Source organism: Arachis duranensis, chromosome 5 (assembly GCF_000817695.3).
Source record: "Arachis duranensis cultivar V14167 chromosome 5, aradu.V14167.gnm2.J7QH, whole genome shotgun sequence".
Classification (NCBI taxonomy): domain Eukaryota; kingdom Viridiplantae; phylum Streptophyta; class Magnoliopsida; order Fabales; family Fabaceae; genus Arachis; species Arachis duranensis.
Window position 1 is genome coordinate 95,999,968 of NC_029776.3, and position 19,700 is coordinate 96,019,667.

Sequence of the window (19,700 nt, forward strand, 5' to 3'; positions counted from 1 at the left end):
TCCGGTAGCTTATCTACTAGGAGGCAATGGAACCAATCTCTGTGTATGATTTTAAACAACGTATCATACTCTATATCCATAGTTTCTCGCCACCTTGGATGATTCAATGCATCTCTCGCTATCCGGGGCTCTAATTTAGTTAAAAGATCTCTTGGCTTCTGTATACCCACTTTTAAGGGCGGAGTTAGATGAAATAGTAGAAAGGGACTAAGAATATTTATACAATAAAATAAAATTAAAATAAAATTTTAAAAGAGACTAAACTAAAATTTACATATAAAAAATTAAAATTAGGGAGACCATTGCCCCCTTCCTCACTTTCTCACTGTGTGGCTCTGCCCCTGCCCGCTTTAGCCCTTGTGATCATGGGGTGAGCATTCGGAGATGGAACTTGAGAAGTAGAGAAAGGAAGTTGTGGCAGATCATGAAGGAGAATTTCGATATCTGAGATTAGTATTGGTATAAAAAAGGAGAAAAGGCAAGCGGTTGGGTTGTAGAATTTGAAGAAGAGAGGGATTTAGACGCAGATAAAGCGGGAGGCATAGTTGAGACAGGTTTAGGTAATATAGGTATAGAAGGAATTTGGGAGGAAGCATGTTGCAGTGGTACAAGATTAGCTGGCTGATGAAACTCTAAAGACTTATCCTTAAAAGAAAAAATTGATTTATGAAAACACCACATTTTGGTGTGATCACAACTTTTCCAGAACTCATGAGACATTTATGATGACGATACACACCTAAAACACTAATCTGCTCAATCAAATGACCCACAATATGCATATCTCGACAGAATTTGCTTGTTCCTCTTCTTATTTTTTATTTTTCTCTCCTTCCCTTCTTTTCACTCTCTCTTTATTCTCTTCAAGTGTAAAATAAAAAGTAAACTACGTGCTTGTGCTATTTTTAAAAGCTTTGTTCGGTGTTATTTCACCGATTCTAACAGAAAAATTGAGATATTTTTTTTTGTCAATTTCACTCACTTAAAATGCGAAATTGACATAAAACTGAATGCAAGTCTTATGTCGCTTTTACTGCTGTGAAATAATGATACAAAGATGTTGTTACTAATTTTGGTGTCTGTATCCGCAAAATTGAACTCTTCTTTAATTTTGTTGGTACAATCTACAAAATTAAACAGACTACAAAAATCGTGAAATAATACAGAAAAATATAAATCTTGGTATTCTTAAATAAAATGGTAAATAATATTTTTTTATGTAAGTAAAAAAAAAAATCCTTATTTTATTTCTCTGGCATAGTGAAGCCAAGTCTAAGCCAATAATGTAGTAGTAGTCATCGTTTTCAACCATCCCTCTACGTGGCAGCCAGTTTATGCATCGTCTCCAAACTTTATTGTATGCATATGCACAATAATTTCACATGTGTCTGTGTCTTAGTATCATGGTGAACGTAACAAAGCCTAAAATGTGGGCCCAGAATCTCAAACAAATATCCCGACGAGTGGACACTCTATTGTCTTCCCTCTTCCATTATTATCACTTTCCATTGCATTAGCAAAAAGATATTCATGTTATTACTAGTACAATTTTAAAGCAACCAATATACGATAATGCAATTATACACACATGCATCTTATACTGATTAAGGTGTTAAGAGAATTCGACTAATTGATAAAACAAATCTAATTACGACTAAGAAGAAATTATTAATGTTCTTGTCTTGTGATAAAGAAACATTGGTGTGTACTTCATTCTTTATTTTAATATTATTTACTCCGAAATTATTATGCTTAGTAGTTAAAAATTTGAGGGAAAATAGAAGTAGAAATAAAGGAAACATACAAAAATATAAGTACTAATCAATTGATGTCTTTTTTATATTTATTATTATAATTTTGATTATTATGTTAGAAAAGGTTTTATTTTTTGATAAGTAAATTACCTTTTGATACAATGTACAAAACATGTATAAATATATATAAATACGCTGCGATTGATTTAGTACCATTTTTGATCATATAATACCTCAATTATCAAACACATCCCCAAAAAAATTGTTTACTTCATGTTGTAAATCAGTTTCTTTCTCCACCATATCTATTATATACCATTTATTGTTTTCTGTCTATTCTTTTATCTTTCTGACTTTATTTGATTTCGTTAGAAAATTAAATGAATAAAATACTCTAAAGAACACAAAATTTACTCCATGAAAAATATTTATGCACCTTAATATTCGCCCAAATTAGGAAACCAAAGCTAATCTTACGACGAGCAAAGATTCCCTTTAAAAAAAAAATATCTAACATTAGGACAAGCAATCATCTTGTGCCATGATAACACTGCAACAACCACTTTAAAAAGAAAACAAAAGGAGATTGTTTGACACAATTATTGTCATTCACATTTTTGTGCGTCAAAAGAAGAAAGAAGAGAGAAGAGAGAAGCATGGGTGAAAAGAAAGTCCCAGATGTGTTGCTGAACACAGGTCACAAAATGCCAGTTCTGGGCATGGGAACTTCAGTGGAGAATCGTCCTTCAAATGAAACCCTTGCATCAATCTTTGTTGATGCCATTGAAGCCGGGTACCGCCATTTCGACAGCGCCGCCGTGTATGGAACAGAGGAAGCCATTGGCTTGGCTGTCAAGAAAGCCATCGACAAAGGACTCATCAAGGGCAGAGATGACATTTTCATCACTTCAAAGCCATGGAACACTCATGCTCACCATGATCTTATTCTTCCTGCTCTCAAGGCCTCACTAAAGTAAGCAATCATCTCCTTACTCCAAATTTTATTTTATTTTATTTTTCTGTCTTAGGCAGGGTAAGAATTTCATTCTAGAGACAATTTTATTGAGAATAACCTGTGAGATTTTTCAGTAAAGGTGCTTCTAAAATTAAATTTGATAAGTCATATTAGTCGAGTGATCAGTCTACTCGTGTTTGAATTCGTGCACTTGTGTTCATGACAGATAATATTTGACCTGCTGGTTTGAAGGATATTACAGAAAACTATATAAAATATGTAAAAGTTTACAATTGAATGAAATGATTAAGCATTTATTTATGAGGTACTTGAGGTAACTTATGTTCATATTTTTAATAAATTAACATTTTAATTGAATATATAAGATAATAACATGTTTCAACATAAAATATGATTGTATAAATGATGAAAAAACATTTCTTAACTAACTTTTTCCTTTTCCTAATTTCTTTTAGAAAAAGGGTTAAAAGAAATTAAACTAAGTAATAACTTTATGTTCCAGTCCTAGTCTCTCACTATGCTAATTTTACTTTGAACATATTGTTATAGAAAGCTGGGAACAGAGTATGTGGATCTTTATTTGATACATTGGCCAGTGAGGCTTAGACATGACCTTGAAAACCCAGTAGTGTTTTCCAAAGAAGATATTCTCCCATTTGACATAGAAGGGACATGGAAAGCAATGGAAGAGTGTTACAAATTGGGCTTAGCAAAGTCCATTGGGATATGCAATTATGGTATCAAGAAACTCACCAAATTGCTTGAAATAGCTACAATCCCCCCTGCAGTTCATCAGGTTTCGTGCTTCACTAATCAATCTATTTGTTTTTGCCATTTTGCTACCAAACTATTACTAGGACAAACCTTAAGCTGAATTTATTAATATTTATTAGAGAAATATTTGTTCTTTTTAAAAGTATAAACTAATCTTTTGTATATAACAAACAAAAAAGTTTATATACTTATGTTTGTTTGTTTTTAAAAGTTAGAAATATTTTTAGAAACATTTATAAAGATACTTCTCAATACTAATTTGTAATTTTTAGAATTAAGAAAAATTTAATATAATTTTATATATTAAAAGTGAAAAAACTTATATATTACTCTTTACTTTCATATTTATTATGGTCATTTTAGTTTTTAGAAATATATTTTTATCAAATATTAATATTGTAACTTATATTTATAAAAATAATTTTTATTTTATTTTATTAAATATAATTACTATTACTTTGGAAAATAATATTAAGTCTAAAAAAGATAATAACTGGAAAAATATTGACAATATCAAACTCAGAGCCTTAGGTGTCTCTAACACAATGAAAGAGTGGCTTATTATATATTAGGTTTGGTTGTTCACATTATACTTTTGATCAACGTGTATGATTTTTACTAGATTGTTGTTTTCTTTTTTGGGACTGATTTTGTAATTTTAAAATATTTAATGACGACTTTGTCCTTAAATATTTAGGAGTTTATCTTTTGTATTAATTTTAAAATTAAGTGATAAATAAATCTGTGAAAATCTAAACTTCAAACATATTAGTTCCTAAAAAAAATACTAATATAATTCTTCTATTATCTTTAAATTAGCTCTTATCATTAGAATAAAATGTCTTAATTTAAACTAACTCATCCATGTTTATTATCCTAAAAGACTCTAAAGACTAATATGTGCGAAATATAATTTATTATAGATTTATTTGTCACTTTAATCTAATTATAATTGTCTCAAAAACCATGATAGTAAATTATGGGTTTTCTTAGGTGGAAATGAACCCATCTTGGCAGCAATGGAAATTGAGGGAGTTTTGCAAGGAGAAAGGAATTCATGTTAGTGCTTGGTCAGCACTTGGAGCTTATAACATATTTTGGGGTTCAGGAGCAGTCATGGAGAATCCAATCCTTAAAGACATAGCAGCTTCCAAAGGGAAGAATGTAGCTCAGGTAATTCAAAATTATGAGCATTGTCATTCATCTATACTTCTATACAGATCCACTACTTATTCATCAAATTACACACGAATCTCATGATTTGTAAAACGTAACAACACTAATCTCTTGTAAAATTAAGCAACATTGAGCTTAACGTGATACTTCTATATTTTGCAAAAGATGAATTGGTCTTTTTCTATAGTTTAGATGACATTCATTACGTCTAAAATAAAGTTCACTTTTAGTTTTGGCTTTTATAACTTTTTTGTTGTTTTTTTCGTTTTTATAAACTAAAATTTAAAAGTTATCTATTTTTATTTAAAATTTTACTAACTTGTATTTTAAGGACATATTTTAAAAATATGATCACTTTTTTCAACTTTTGTTCAATGTATTGAAAAAAAATTCAATAACTTCTAATAAAATATTTTTTTTATAGTACTCTTAAAATTTGTTTAAATTAAGAGAAATTAAGAGGTAAAATATGTAATATTATCTATTCTGATTTCTGAGTGAAGATCAATTTAATTGCTTCCTAAAATTGTCAATTTCAGGTAGCACTTAGGTGGACATACCAACAAGGTTCAAGTGCAATGGTAAAGAGCTTCAACAAAGAGAGGATGAAACAGAACATTGACATATTTGATTTTGAGCTGAGTGAGGAAGATTTAGAGAAGATCAAGCATGTTCCACAGCGAAGGCAATACACTGGGGACATGTGGCTCTCTGAGCATGGTTCTTACAACACATTGGAAGAACTTTGGGATGGTGATGTTTGAACAAAATCAAACATATATTCTAAGATCTTAATTAATTACTAATAAACTCTTATGATTTGAATTTCACTTCTTGTGTGTTGCCATGGTTGGTTTTATCTTTATATTATATAGTATGTGGACATAACTAATCTAAGCATTTAGTTAAGAAATGTATTTTGGTTGAGAACTTGAGTGGTGAATAAGAATGTGACATTTGTGTATGTGAGGTTTAATTTCCTTTGTCATATTCATTCATATATGTAATCATGGCCACGTGGCCCTATTGTTATGAGCCACCATTCAAAGGTTGTGCTAATGTAATGCTCTATAGTTTTTTTTATTTTCTGAAACACTATTTCACTAAAAGATAAATAAATAAGTACAAAAATCAATCCTTGTGAAACAGAATATTCTCTAGTGTAATTTTTCTGGAGAATGATTAAGATTTAGGAGTCTATAAATAACCAACAGTTTATAAATAATTCATCAAAGATGATATAATAAATTACTAACTTGCTAAAAAGATTTTCTGCCCCAAAAATCAATATCAATATTACTTGTTAGCAGTGTTTTTTTTTTAAATTATATATACACTTTTTTTTCATAACTTTTTTAGGGAAAAAGCTAAATTTTAATTATACACATTTGAATGTAAGAGTTTTTTTTTTCTCTTATAAAAATATACCAACAAAGTGTATGAATGTAAAAAATGGTACAAATACATTTTTTCTTTTGCATTATCCATATAAGTAAATTGTTTAAGAATCTTGCCAAGCTTGAAGAAAAATTTGGCGCTATATATTTGAGTAAAGCAATGTAAAAGTGATTACAAATCAAAACAAATACACTATGTATTGTAATTAGAAAAATATTTTATGATAGTAAATGAAACTAAAACTCTACATATCTTTTCCTTTTTCTTATGGTGTCCATCAAAAGTTGTTCACATATGACTGTGACCTACAATTGGGTGATAATGTTTCCCAGTTAGATCCACCGTTATATACTTCATCTCTCCCTAACTAATTAAATGACAAATTAAATCCCATAATTAAAAGGCTCATTTAAATAAAGACGCTTAAGACGTTTTTTTTTAAATATTTTTTAATAATTAAAATTTGATATATATAATTGATTAAGTCGTATTATTTTTGTCAAAACTAAATCAAATAAATTGATTTAGTTAAAAAATCGGTAAACTAAATCTTGAATCAGTCTAAATTAATATTTTTTTTATAAAAAATGACTATAATAATTCTATAGATCGATTTAAGGTGTAGTTCATTGATTTTTTGGCCAAATCAATTTATCTGATCTAATTTAAAAAAAATAATACAATTTAATTAATTATATATACTGAATTTAATTATTAAAAAATATTTTTAAAAAATATTTTAAATGTCTTTATTTGAATAACTCTCTAATTGAAAATATCTACTAGCATCCATAGCACAAAATGACAAATATTCAAGAATACAATAAAATAAAAGTTTAATTCATTTGTTGGTCTCTATAATTTTATAAAATTTATAATTAGATTTTTAAATATTTTATTCTATTAATTGAATTTTTTATACTATTTTTAATTTTGTAATTAAGTCTTTTTTAGCGTTAAAAATATTAGCGTTAATTAAATATTTTTTCACAAAGTAAATGTATCCATAATTAAAAACTTGATTAGATCTTTGACTATATATATTTTTTTAAAAAATATTCTATTAAATTACTATTTTTTATATGAAAATGACTTATTTACAAAATTAAAAATAATATAGATACTTAATTAAAAAAGGAAAAGTTTAGGGGGTCAGTAACTTTTGTGTTCTCTGATCAGCACTTAATCATCAAAATAAAAGTGAATGATCTTCTATTATTAAATATAATCTCACACCATTAAAAATATTATTAATGGCCAATTGATGGTTATAAAATGCTAAAATTGCTAGCCCTAACATTCCTAAAACAAATATAAAAATCTAATTGCAAATTTAGTGAAACTCTGTAGAGACCACAAAATAATTAATCGTAAAATAAAGTAAACAGCTTGCATGAGTGGACGTAATATAGCCACAGCAACTCAAAATCAAAACATTGTATTATATAAAACAATAATTAAATTGATAGAAAAATATTCATTGCATTGAACCAAACAGAACATAACATAATCACATAACAAAAACATGGAATTCAAGAAAGTACCTGAAGTGATGTTAAATTCAGGGAAGAAGATGCCAATTATGGGGCTTGGAACTGCAACAAGTCCTCTTCCATCCAATGAAGAACTCGCTTCAATTTTGGTTGAAGCCATTGGAGTTGGTTACAGGCATTTTGGCACTACAGCAATATATGGCACCGAAGAGGCTATAAGGAAAGCTGTGCCAAAGGCATTAGAGGTAGGTCTAATATGAGAGTGTCATGATGTTTTCATTACTTCAAAGCTATGGAATACTCATGCTCACCATGATCTTGTTCTCCCAGCCCTCAAAACAACACTCCAGTAAGTATTCTATAATTAATCCTCTTTTTATATATATGTATAAAATTGTCTTGATCTCTGTTCTTAGTTTTTGTGTAATAGAAAATTAGATACATTTTTCTATTCAGACAAGGTTATGTTGACTGTTTGTTATAGTATTCGTATTTCATTCTGAACAAATTTGTATTTTTTAATGTCTTTATATTTCTATCTTTATCAAGCACGATTTTAAATGGTATGTTCGGTTTATTTAAACAAAATACTTAAAAATTTTGTGAAAAAATTGAGAATTTAGTATATGTTTGTTGGTTCAGAGATCTCTATTTCTAAAATTTTAGTATTTCAGTACTTCCAAAAAATAAAGACATATGAGACTGAAATTTGTATGTAGAGACAAAAACTGAAATTTTAATAATATTTTATATCTAAAATACTCTAATTTCAATTAATTAATTCAAATTTTATTTTTTGTACAAATTAAATTAGAATTTTATTCTTGTTTTAATTTCTATCTCCTAATTTATACCAAATAGAATGGGTGAGGGTAGTGAATGTTTGAAATTTGGAGAAGAAGATAAAAGGGGTAATTTGGGAATCTTATTAAAAAGTCAACAAAAAATTACGGTTTGGGTACTATTGTCACACAGAACCCATCTTTTATGGATACAACGTTAATTTTTTTGTTTGATGGGTACTTTTGTCGGCGTTTGCAAAATTCATAGGTACAAATGGTAGTTTTTCCTTTATTTCAATTTCAGCCTTTCAATTTTAGTCTTTCAATCTCTATCTCTCTCCCAAACACTGACTTAATTCCTAAAATGTATAAATATGTATTCGAAATACATATTTTTTTGTGAATATTGCACATTTTAATGCACGTGATTACGTGAGATACTGAGATCAATATAAATATTCATCTCGAATGTATAACTTCTGAGATTTGTGCATTTATGTTACGTATTTATTTAGGTGAATATTATAGTGTCTATCACTTTTTATTTAAGTTACTAAAAAATATAAATAAATAATATTTAATAAATTTAACAAAAATATCATAGAACTCACCATTTATTTATTCGAAGAGTGCTTACATGTTTAAATGCGTAAATTGTCGCATAATTATGTATATATGTAAAAGAAATATTTATTTTATTTATATATAAAACCTATAAACAAGGCTAAAAACTTAAATTGAAAAGAAAAGATTGAGGTATATTTTTTTAATCATATTTAAGTGGGGTGTTTTCTAATATACATGCATATGAGGATCATCATTATAATGGATATATGATGATAGTGTGAGTGATTAAGTTATTTGGGTTGGAATTGATTAGAAAGCTGAGGTTGGAGTATGTGGATATGTATTTGATTCATTGGCCAGTGAGGTTAAGACAAGATGTTGAAGGCTTCAACTTTACTGGTGAAGATGTGATACCATTTGACATAAAAGGAACATGGGAAGCCATGGAAGAATGTTATAGATTGGGATTAGCTAAGTCTATTGGTGTTAGCAACTTTGGCATAAAAAAGCTCACGCAACTCTTGGAAAATGCCACTATTCCTCCCGCTGTTAATCAGGTATCAAATTTTATCATTAGCTGATGAGAAATTCTTCCAAAATCTTGAATCATATAGTTTAGTATGCACAAATGTTTCATGGTTGATCACCTTCACTAATTGTGTAATTAATGTTAATTATATATTCCAAAACTCATATACAGTTGACTAGAAACACATATATGATGTTATATTATATCTGATATGCTCTACTACGCACCGCCACCATATAAGAATACCTTTTAGGCGGCCTAAAACATGAAGAATAATATATAGTTTCATTTTATTTTATTTTATACTAAAATTCAATCTTATTTAGAAAGAGCGAGGAATAACAAGAAATAAATTTTAGAAATTTTAATCATTAAAAAAAAGTCTAATACCATATAATAAACAATCTCAAAAATTTAAGTCAATAAAAAAGTATACATTAATAATTAATTGTTATTTCTACAAAAATATTTTTATGTAAAAATAGTATTATGAACTTTTAGATAATTCAGTTAAATATATTGAGTCAAATATATGAAATTATTTAACTGTTAAAATATATTGATTTCTGAAAATTAGTTGAGTAAATTAATTTGATCTCTGACTTTTAAAATAATAAAATTTTCAATTTTAAAAATATATTTTTTTTTAGTTTTTTGTTCTAACTTTTTTTTCCATATCTGTTAATGTAAGATTAACGTAGACAGTTAAATGTTAGTGATGGTAATGCTAAAATTTAAAAAGGAGTTGAATCAAGTTAATTAAAATTAAAGTTTTTTTTGCTCTGTTTTTGTGAGAGCAGATTAAGCAGGATATTTTTTTTGTTTTTGTCTCTAAAACCAGAACACAATAGAGTAGGGAAGAAGAAAATCAGGTAAGTATGTATCTTAGTTCAGTTTACATTTGTGCAATAAAACCTATATTCAGTCTTCATCCACTATAATTATGGTAGAATTTTTTTTATAATCAAACTGATTACAACATCAATACTAATGAATTACAACCTAATTCATCTATTATTAACTACTAAACTTCTAACTAAGCCTATTTACCACCAACTGCTATCCCAACTTAACAAAAAAAACCCAACTAGTTCATTGACTACATAGTGCTATCCCAATTTGGCAAAAAAAAAACTAATTCTAGTTCAACAATAATTAAGTACATATAAAATTTCTTTTGACTTTTTTAATATATCTCTCTTACCTCTTTTTTCTCATGATTTTTTCAATTTTTTTCACCTCACTATAATTTCTCTTTTTTTCAATTATAGAAAGATAAGCATCAAATAGTCATAACAATGAAATTTAAAATGAAGATAAAAAATGAAAGAAAATAATTCTACATGTACGAGATGATGCTCTGAATTTTTCACTCTATTTTCTTTATTTTCAAATGTTGTTAAGAGCTTGTTATATAGTGAATTTTTCACACTATTTTTTTTATCTTCAAATATTATTAAGAGCTAGCTATATAATAAGAAACTTGCTTCATCAAATTGGTTCACTACATTTTCTTTGTTGATTATGTCCGATATAACTGTCTTTCTTGACATGCATTGCTTTTTTTTATTTTGCTTTACCACTTCTGTTATTCTTGTAACTGTCTTTCTTGACATGTATTGTTTTTTTATTTTGCTCCACCATTTCTACCGTCGTTGTAGCTGCTCCACTAATTTCTATTGTTCATATATTTTGTTTTTTCTCTATCAATCTTTGATTTTTTTTATCCTCTGCCGTTTGATTCTTTACTGTCTTTAATGTTGTTGTCTGTGTCCTTGTTGTCTTTTGTTTTTCATATTGTTGCCAACTGTCCTTTTTGCTCTTTCTTCTTTAGTCAAATCATGCAATGCTGAACCATCTTTCTTGGTATGATGATTCTGATTTTTTGTACTCACCATCACTATTGGGCTGAAACTTTGATTTGTGCATTGTGGAGTATTTGCTAAACTTTCATAATGTGACTTGAGATGAATATATTGGGTCTGCAATACTCATAAATCCATTAGCTCACTTTTAAAATTTTTAACCCAATAACAATATTTGTCATCATATTATCAACTCAAAATTATCTAACTCAACAGTTAGATTGGTATTGTAACAACTATTCAGATGTCAAAATAATGATGACCTCATTTTATATATAACAATAAAGCATAACAGAGTGCTGCATTGAGATTTCATATATAAATGCATGATTTTTTAGGTTGAAATGAACCCATCATGGCAACAAGGGAAGCTAAGAGAATTCTGCAAACAAAATGGGATCCATGTGAGTGCATGGTCACCACTTGGAGCATACAAAGTGTTTTGGGGTTCAACTGCAGTCATGGAGAACCCAATTCTTCTGGAAATTGCTGAAACTAGAAACAAGAGTGTGGCACAGGTAATTGCAAGCTTATTAACATTTGAAAATAATTTCAGTTACATCCTATGAACTAGCTTTTTTTTTTGTGAAAAAAGAGAACTCAACACTAAAGCGGAACATATAGGGAAAAAAATAATGAAAACAAGATAAAAATACAATATTATAGGGTATAATTTATTGTCATTTCTAGCATTGCCATCAACAATCAAATAGATAAACACCATACCATTTTTTATAACTCAAAAACGACGTATTCTTAATTCTATCAACGACCCATTTCTATTAACTAGCTTATCTTATGTCAACAAATTTTTCATTGAAGTATATTCACTAAGGTCGTATTTAAAATCTGATCTCGTGAAATTGGAATTGATTTGATTTAAAAATCAAATCTTGTTTCAAAGAGATAACAAAAAAAAATTGAATTGATTTATAAATTTTATATATTTATATTCCAACTAAACTCAAATGTCTCCATTGTTGAAAGAATTTTTTAGAATTGAATAATTTGATGTTTTAAAATATAAAAAATTATTCTTATCCTTTAAATATAAATATATCTTTAATCATCTGGACAGGTCGTCTCAACCACTCGATTAGGTCGTTTAGACGAACTGAATTGACCTTCCAATATAATTGTGTTGGATGTCTGAATGGAGTTATTAATAGTGATAAAAAATATATAATATATATAAAGAACAAGATGTAAAATTAGATCATTATATTAATTTTTAAGTAAAATCAGTTCTTATTTTCCATCACTAATTCTAATCATACTAATTTATTTCCAATTCAATTCATTTCAAATTAAATCAATTTCAAAAATATTTTATTCTAAATAGACCCCCTCTAAGAGTAATTTTGAGTTTTCCACATTGCAATCCATCATATCGCTAAGGACCGAGGACATTAAAATTTTTAATACCTCAAGTCCCATGAGTTAACTAATGACACTGTTGCAATAAGAATCCATGCATGCATGTGTAACACATGGAGATGATGCAGATAGCACTGAGATGGATATGTGAAGAAGGAGCAAGTGCCATTGTGAAGAGTTTCAACAAGGAGAGGATGAGAGAGAACCTTGACATATTTGAATGGGAACTGAGCCAAGAGGAATCAGACAAGATCAGCAAGATTCCACAGAGCCGGCTTTATAAGGCAGAATTTTTTGTATCTCAGAACGGTGTTTACAAGTCCTTGGAAGAGCTTTGGGATGGGGACCCTTAAACAAGAGCTCTTTGCAATGAGGTTATGATTGACAGACTTTTACTAGTGAGTGGATTTCTTAATATTTTTTTTTTCTTTTTCTTTTGGTGTCCATCCAAAGTTGTTCACATATATATGAGTATAAACTACAATTTAAGATAATGTTTCTTAGCTAGAAGCACCTCTATACTTGCATTTTCCAATTCAAACAATTTTATTTAAAATTCTCTCTGCCTAACAAAATGATATATTTAGGAACATCTACTAGCATGCATGGATTATGGGGGCAAAATGGCAAATATTCAATAAGGCAATAAAAAACACGCTGCATGAGTTTCCAGCTTCCATTTAGTGTGTGGACAAAATATAGCCACTACAACTCAAAAATCAAATCACTATACAACAAAAACAATTATTAAATTTGTTGGGTTTAGAAAACTTGAATTATTGTATCAAACATTATTAATAAGGAAAATTATTAATTCAACATTTGCTTCAAATTGGTGGTTTAATGTTGTTATTAATGTGCAGGAAATTAAAACAAGTTTTTTACTTGGGCTAAAAAGAAATATAAGCCCAATATGATGACAATGATCAGCCTTTGTACAAAATATTCTAAGCTATGTGGCTGAATGATTTAAAAGGAAAACAAAACTATTTGGGTCAAGTAATTTGTGAATAGCCCAAAACAATTTTGTTGGTAGACCAACAAAATTTTTGGTCCGAAAATTGAAGAAAGAAGAAATAGAAAGAGAAGTGGTTCTGTTACCCACTCTCTCGTGACGGTGGAATTCAAATTTTTATTCAATTAAATTCATGCATTAGTAACTGAAAAAGAAAATTAAAATTGATTTAATAGCATTGGATGCTCCACACGTTACTCCACTCATTGGAAATTATTAGTGCGATTTCAATTTCATTTAATCTTACATTTAATGCTTTGTTTCTTCTTTTTCTTCTCTCTCTTTGTTTTGGTCATTTCATTGTCAGAGAAGAAGATAGCAAGAGCAAGTAATCAGAGATACAGTGAAGCTATGAAGAAGAAAAAAGACTAAGTTGATGATGGCTTTTGCAAAAGAAAAATCTGAATCATGGTGTAGCTAAGATCTTTGCCATTGAAAGCAAGATTTCAAGAAGAAGCTTCAAGATCTCCTTGCCAAGAATAGAAGCAAGCTGGACTTCTCACTCATATGTGTTGCTCAAGAGGAAGGTGGTAGGGCACTCTCCCTCGGAACATTTTCCTCTGAAAGGAGAAAGTGGTAGGGCACTCTCCCTCGAAATTTTTCTCTTGAGCATGGGTTTCTCTCTGATTGCAAGGTGGTAGGGCACTAACCCACGAAATCATGCAACAACCAGAGGAAGGTGGTAGGGCATGCTCTCTCGGAATATTTTCCTCTGAAAGGAGAATGTGGTAGGGCACTCATCCCTCGGAATGATTCCTCCTTATGCGCAATAGAGAGACTAATCCGAAAGTTGTCGACCAGATTTTCTGTCGAGTTTGGCACAATAACTGACATGTGATATCACAGCCAATAGGGCAGACATTCATCATGTGCATCTTCTATATGCTTACTTGCTTTGTTTACTTGAGTTTGGCTAATTGTATAACATGCTTATCTGCTTCTTGAACTACTTGTTGTATATGAATATTATATGTGTTTTACTTGTTTGCATTAATTGTGATTGTCTGGTGCTGAGGAGGTTAGGTAAGTGGTGGCGATGGGATCGCACGGAGGTTAGGGTGGCGAAAGCTATAGGATACAGTGATGTGATTGGTATTAGCTAGAATTTTCCCTAAGTTTAGATAACCCGGTTTATGGTTTAAGTTCTTTTTTATTTAATTTTGTTAAGGCTTGAATATCCGTATGTGATGTGAAGTTCTAGGATTGCCTTCGGCGTCCCAGAGCTTTACATCTTACATCATTAGGCACTGTTACCATACTGAGAACCTCTGGTTCTCATTCCATATTTTGTTGTTATTTTTCAGATGCAGATCGTAATCTACTTCGGTGAGATTGCGGTTATGGTGACAGAGCGGAGTATGGTTCGTTCCTTGTTTATTTCTATTTAAATTTCGTCATAGTATTCTCTCACCTTTTGTATATTTATCTTTATGGCCTTAGAGGCTTATTTGAGATATAGGTTGTATAAGCTATTTTAATTATAAACTCTGTATCTTTCTATTTGTATCTAGTCGGCTTAAACTCCGTAAGCAGCGGCTAGATTTCTATGATTATTATATTCTTCTATTTATATGTGTTTTATTCTCTTATACTTATACCTTATATCTTATGCGTTAGTTTTGTGTGAACGTTTCACACTTTTGTAATTCTGTCTTTGAGCTTATTCCTTCATCAGGCTTCTAAAATATATTATTTCCCTATATATATATATATATATATATAAGCCTTAGGACTGTCGTAACCCCTGATTAACCTTTGCTTTACGGCTAGAGGTAAGGCTTAGGGTAATTGGGGTGTTACATTTAGTGGTATTAGAGCCGGAGCCCAGATCGATGTGCCAGCGAGGGCGCTGGACTCCCTTAGGGGGTGCATTGTAAGGTCTCACATCGGTTGGGGAGGAGAACGAAGCATGCCTTATAAGAGTGTGGATACCTCTCCCTAGCATGACACATTTTGACGAGTGAGTGTGGGGGGCTTCGAGCTATCATCCCTATCGTCAAAAGCAAAACTGTGAGGCCTGGTGTGCCAAAGCAGACAATATCGTACTAGTGGGTAGTCTGAACTGTTACAGATGGTATCAGAGTTGGAGCCCAGATTGATGTGCTAGCGAGGGCGCTGGGCTCTCTTAGGGAGTGGATTGTAAGGTCTCACATCGGTTGGGGAGGAGAACGAAGCATGCCTTATAAGGGTATAGATACCTCTCCATATCATGATGCGTTTTGACGAGTGAGTGTGTGGGGCTTCGGCTATCATCCCTATCGTCAAAGACAAAACCGTGAGACCTTGTGTGCCAAAACGGACAATATCGTGGTAGCGGGTGGTCTGGACTGTTACAAGAAGCACTTCCAGAATGTGTTGCTTCCTTGGAAGCTCACTAAAGATGTGGTCAAGCAAGAAGCAATCCACGGTTGCTTTGTCCATGGCTGAAGCTGAATATATATCTGCCGATGCATGTTGCTCACAATTAATTTGGTTAAAAACTCAATTGGAAGATTACAAATTGAAAATCAATAGTATACTTCTATTTTGTGATAACATGAGTGCAATAAACATTTCAAAAAATCTTGTACTGCACTCTAGAACCAAGCACATTGAGGTTTGATATCACTTCATAAGAGAACATGTGCAAAAGGGTACTATTGATATTCAATTTGTAAAATCTAAAGAGCAACTTGCTGACATTTTTACTAAACCACTGTGTGAAGATAGATTTTGTTCATTAAGGAACAGTTTGCGGATGATAGATTTAAGTTTTGTTAAAAAAATGTGATTTTTATGCCTCTGTTTGTTTTTGTCTCGTAGGCAGCAAGGAGACAAATCTGAGTAAGTGATGAACTCTTCAAAGGAAGACTTGTATAAAGTCCAAAAAATTTGTGGATTAAAAATGAAGAACTGTACCCTATTGCCCAGCATGCTGTAACCACCTTTTGGGCATATGTAAGACAAACTTTGTTCACATGATATGGGCTCATTATCTTTAAATCATAAAACTCTTTTAATTTTTGAAATTAATTTTTCAACATGCCATCACTTTACTCCATTTTAAGTCATATCAGTTTTAATCTTTTGTCATTCCTCATGAGTTGTATTTTCAATTTTCATGTTTTTTTTTAAAAAATTTAAATTAATTTTTGAAAACCATTTTCATTAATGATTTTGCTTTAAAAGAGAAGGTTTGTTCCTAGCATTAATGGCATTTTTTTTACTCCTAAAAAGTGGATCATATCAGAGGGTAGTTGTTTGTGACACTCTTGTTCTTTATGCTGTTTTGAACTCCATTCCCATATCTTTTTTGTTTTCTAATAAAAAGGGGTTTATTTCAGCCCGAACATTCCATAAAAATAAAATAAATTTCTATGTTAAAAAAATTTCCTATTTATTATTATTTAAATTATTTATTAACTTAAGAAGTCTTTCTTTGATTATTATATTAAAATTTTTCTGATTAGAATATAAGAATTTTTATATTCTTAATTATATTATATATTATTATATATTATATAATATATATACAACGGAGAAAATGTGGAAAACAAGACAAAGATTCTTTACAATGACACAGGAAACCAATTGAAAGGGATGTAGCGCATCTTGGTAGCACTTTTGTTTTGGGTACAAAATGTCACGGGTTCAAATCCTGTCATCCCTATCTCGAACTAACACTTATCGTAGGAGAAGTAACAAGGGATCAATTGAGATCGATTCAAATTGGAGATACATATATATCAATATTTATATATAGTATATGGTATATGCAAGCAAGATGTACTGGGATCACTTAAAATTTAATAATATTTTATTAATATAATATTATTATGTTATTAAAAAAATAAATAATAAGCACTCTTAGTTCAGTTCGATAGAACGTGGGTCTTCAAAACTCAAATATGTCTTTAGAAAGATCAGAAGTGATTAGAGCTGTAATTGTATGTACTTGTAAAGAACTTAAACGTAGCAATGGCATAATAATACAGTATGATGATAATGCCGCGGCTGTCATTAATCAAGAGGGAAATCCAAAAGGAACTCGAATTTTTGGCACAATCGTCCGTGAATTGAGACAGTTAAATTTCACTAAAATAGTTTCATTAGTATAGCTTACTTTATGATTCATCATATGCGGGACCGTGTGAAAATTGATAAAAGGAGTAACTTGTCATATGATATATTTTTTACTTGCTTGATTTAGCATTTTAATGTTGATTTGAGTATTGAGTCTGTTGAGAATAAAGTGTTCACAATCAAAGATGGTGGTGTATCGCAACATGATAAAGGTAAAGATGTTCTCTTGGAGTTTGCTACCATGACCAAGCAAATGGTAAAATCCTACAAAGAGGCTAGAAAGCAAGCATATGAAAAATGAGAAGGCCTGGACCAAATGTCATGAAAGGGTTAATCTGCTAATTAAGAGCTTGGAGAAGGACATGGCTCATTCTGAAGGAGAAGATAATCATATTGATTTGATATCCACCTTTCTGATGCTTGAATGATTTGCTCACTACTGCTTATGTTCTTGGAAAAAATTTTTTGCTGTCATTTTGGATTTACTTTCACTAGAACTGTTTATGCTTGGATGACTATACTCAGTAACTTTAATACTCTGTTTATGATTTAATATCAATATTCTGCATTATATTACTGTTTTATCTATTTTACATGTTTCTTTCTTGATGACAAAAGGGAGAGAAAAATTTAAAAAAAGGGCAGAGTTGAAAATAGAATTGGGACTGCCAATTCTTATGCTCTATTTTTTTAGCCCTTTTGATTATTGTTTCATGTCATTTTTTTGTTTCATGCCATTTTTTTATGCTCTGTTTTGATGGCTGAACACTGTCTTTTATTGTTTGCTATGATTTGTTGCTTTGTTGGCAGAATTTTTTTGATGCTTTGAATATGATACTTTGAGCATTATGTTTGATCTTGAGTATTGATCATTTGTTTGATATGTACTATGAATATACTCTCTGATCTACTCTATTTCATATGTTGCAAGAAAATTTTTGAGAAGAATGATTTCTGATTATGTTTATAAAAATATATTTTTTCAAAATCAGGTTCTTACTTGATAATCATGGTTTTGCTTCTAAAGGTTCCATGTGTTGAATATATGAAATTTTATTTGGAACTGTTTAAGCATGTTACAGGTACTGCTTCCATTGGATAGATGCACACATTAAGGGGGAGCAATGTGATCAACTGAAAAGGGGAGGATTCAAAATCTTCAAAGGAGTTTTCTAAATCCTTATCCTTTATAATTCATGTTTAATAATGTTTGTCATCAATGGGGAGATTGTTGAGTTTGAAAAACTTGAATTATTGTGATGATCAAACATTATTAATCAGGAAAATTATTAATTCAACATTTGCTTCAAATTGGTGGTTTAATGTTGTTGTTAGTGTGCATGAAATTAAAACAAGTTTCCTACTTGGGCTAAAAAGAAATATAAGCCCAATATGATGACAATGATCAGCCTTTGTACAAAATATTCCAAGCTATGCGGCTAAATGACTTAAAAGGAAAACAATACTATTTGGGCCAAGTAATTTGTGAATAGCCCAAAACAATTTTGTTGGTAGACCAACAAAGCTTTTGGTCCGAAAATTGAAGAAAGAAGAAATAGAAAGAGAAGTGGTTCGGTTACTCACTCTCTCATGATGGTGGAATTCAAATTTTAATTCAATTAAATTCATGCATTGGTAACTCAAAGAGAAAATTAAAATTGATTTAACAGCATTGAATGCTCCACACGTTACTCCAATTCTTGGAGATTATTAGTGGGATTTCAATTTCATTTAATCTTACATTGAATGCTTTGTTTCTTCTCTCTCTTTGTTTTGGTAATTTCATTGTCATAGAAGAAGATAGCAAGAGCAAGTTATCAGAGATACAGTGAAGCTATGAAGAAGAAAAAGGCTAAGTTGATGATGGCTTTTGCAAAAGAAAGATCTGAAGCATGGTGTGGCTAAGATCTTTGCCATTGAAGAGAAGATTTC

The 19,700-nt window shown here is 30.1% G+C and overlaps 1 protein-coding gene and 1 pseudogene across 1 annotated transcript; both read left to right on the forward strand.

The window, feature by feature from the left end:
* Positions 1 to 2,271: 2,271 nt before the first annotated feature.
* LOC107490579 (protein REDOX 2) lies at positions 2,272 to 5,739 on the forward strand. The gene is made up of 4 exons (XM_016111352.3): positions 2,272 to 2,727; positions 3,280 to 3,526; positions 4,498 to 4,677; positions 5,220 to 5,739. The coding sequence occupies exons 1-4, from the start codon at positions 2,411 to 2,413 to the stop codon at positions 5,442 to 5,444; spliced, it is 969 nt and encodes a 322-aa protein (XP_015966838.1). The 5' UTR covers positions 2,272 to 2,410; the 3' UTR covers positions 5,445 to 5,739.
* Positions 5,740 to 7,546: 1,807 nt separating this feature from the next.
* Positions 7,547 to 13,403, forward strand: LOC107490534 (methylecgonone reductase-like; annotated as a pseudogene).
* The last annotated feature ends 6,297 nt before the right edge of the window (positions 13,404 to 19,700 follow it).

Bases quoted from the DNA above. Each gene is read 5' to 3' on its own strand.
- LOC107490579 (XM_016111352.3), top strand. From the start codon at position 2,411: ATGGGTGAAAAGAAAGTCCCAGATGTGTTGCTGAACACAGGTCACAAA. The intron at 2,728-3,279 runs GTAAGCAATCAT...ATATTGTTATAG, and splicing joins GCTCTCAAGGCCTCACTAAA to AAAGCTGGGAACAGAGTATG. The intron at 4,678-5,219 runs GTAATTCAAAAT...TGTCAATTTCAG, and splicing joins AAGGGAAGAATGTAGCTCAG to GTAGCACTTAGGTGGACATA.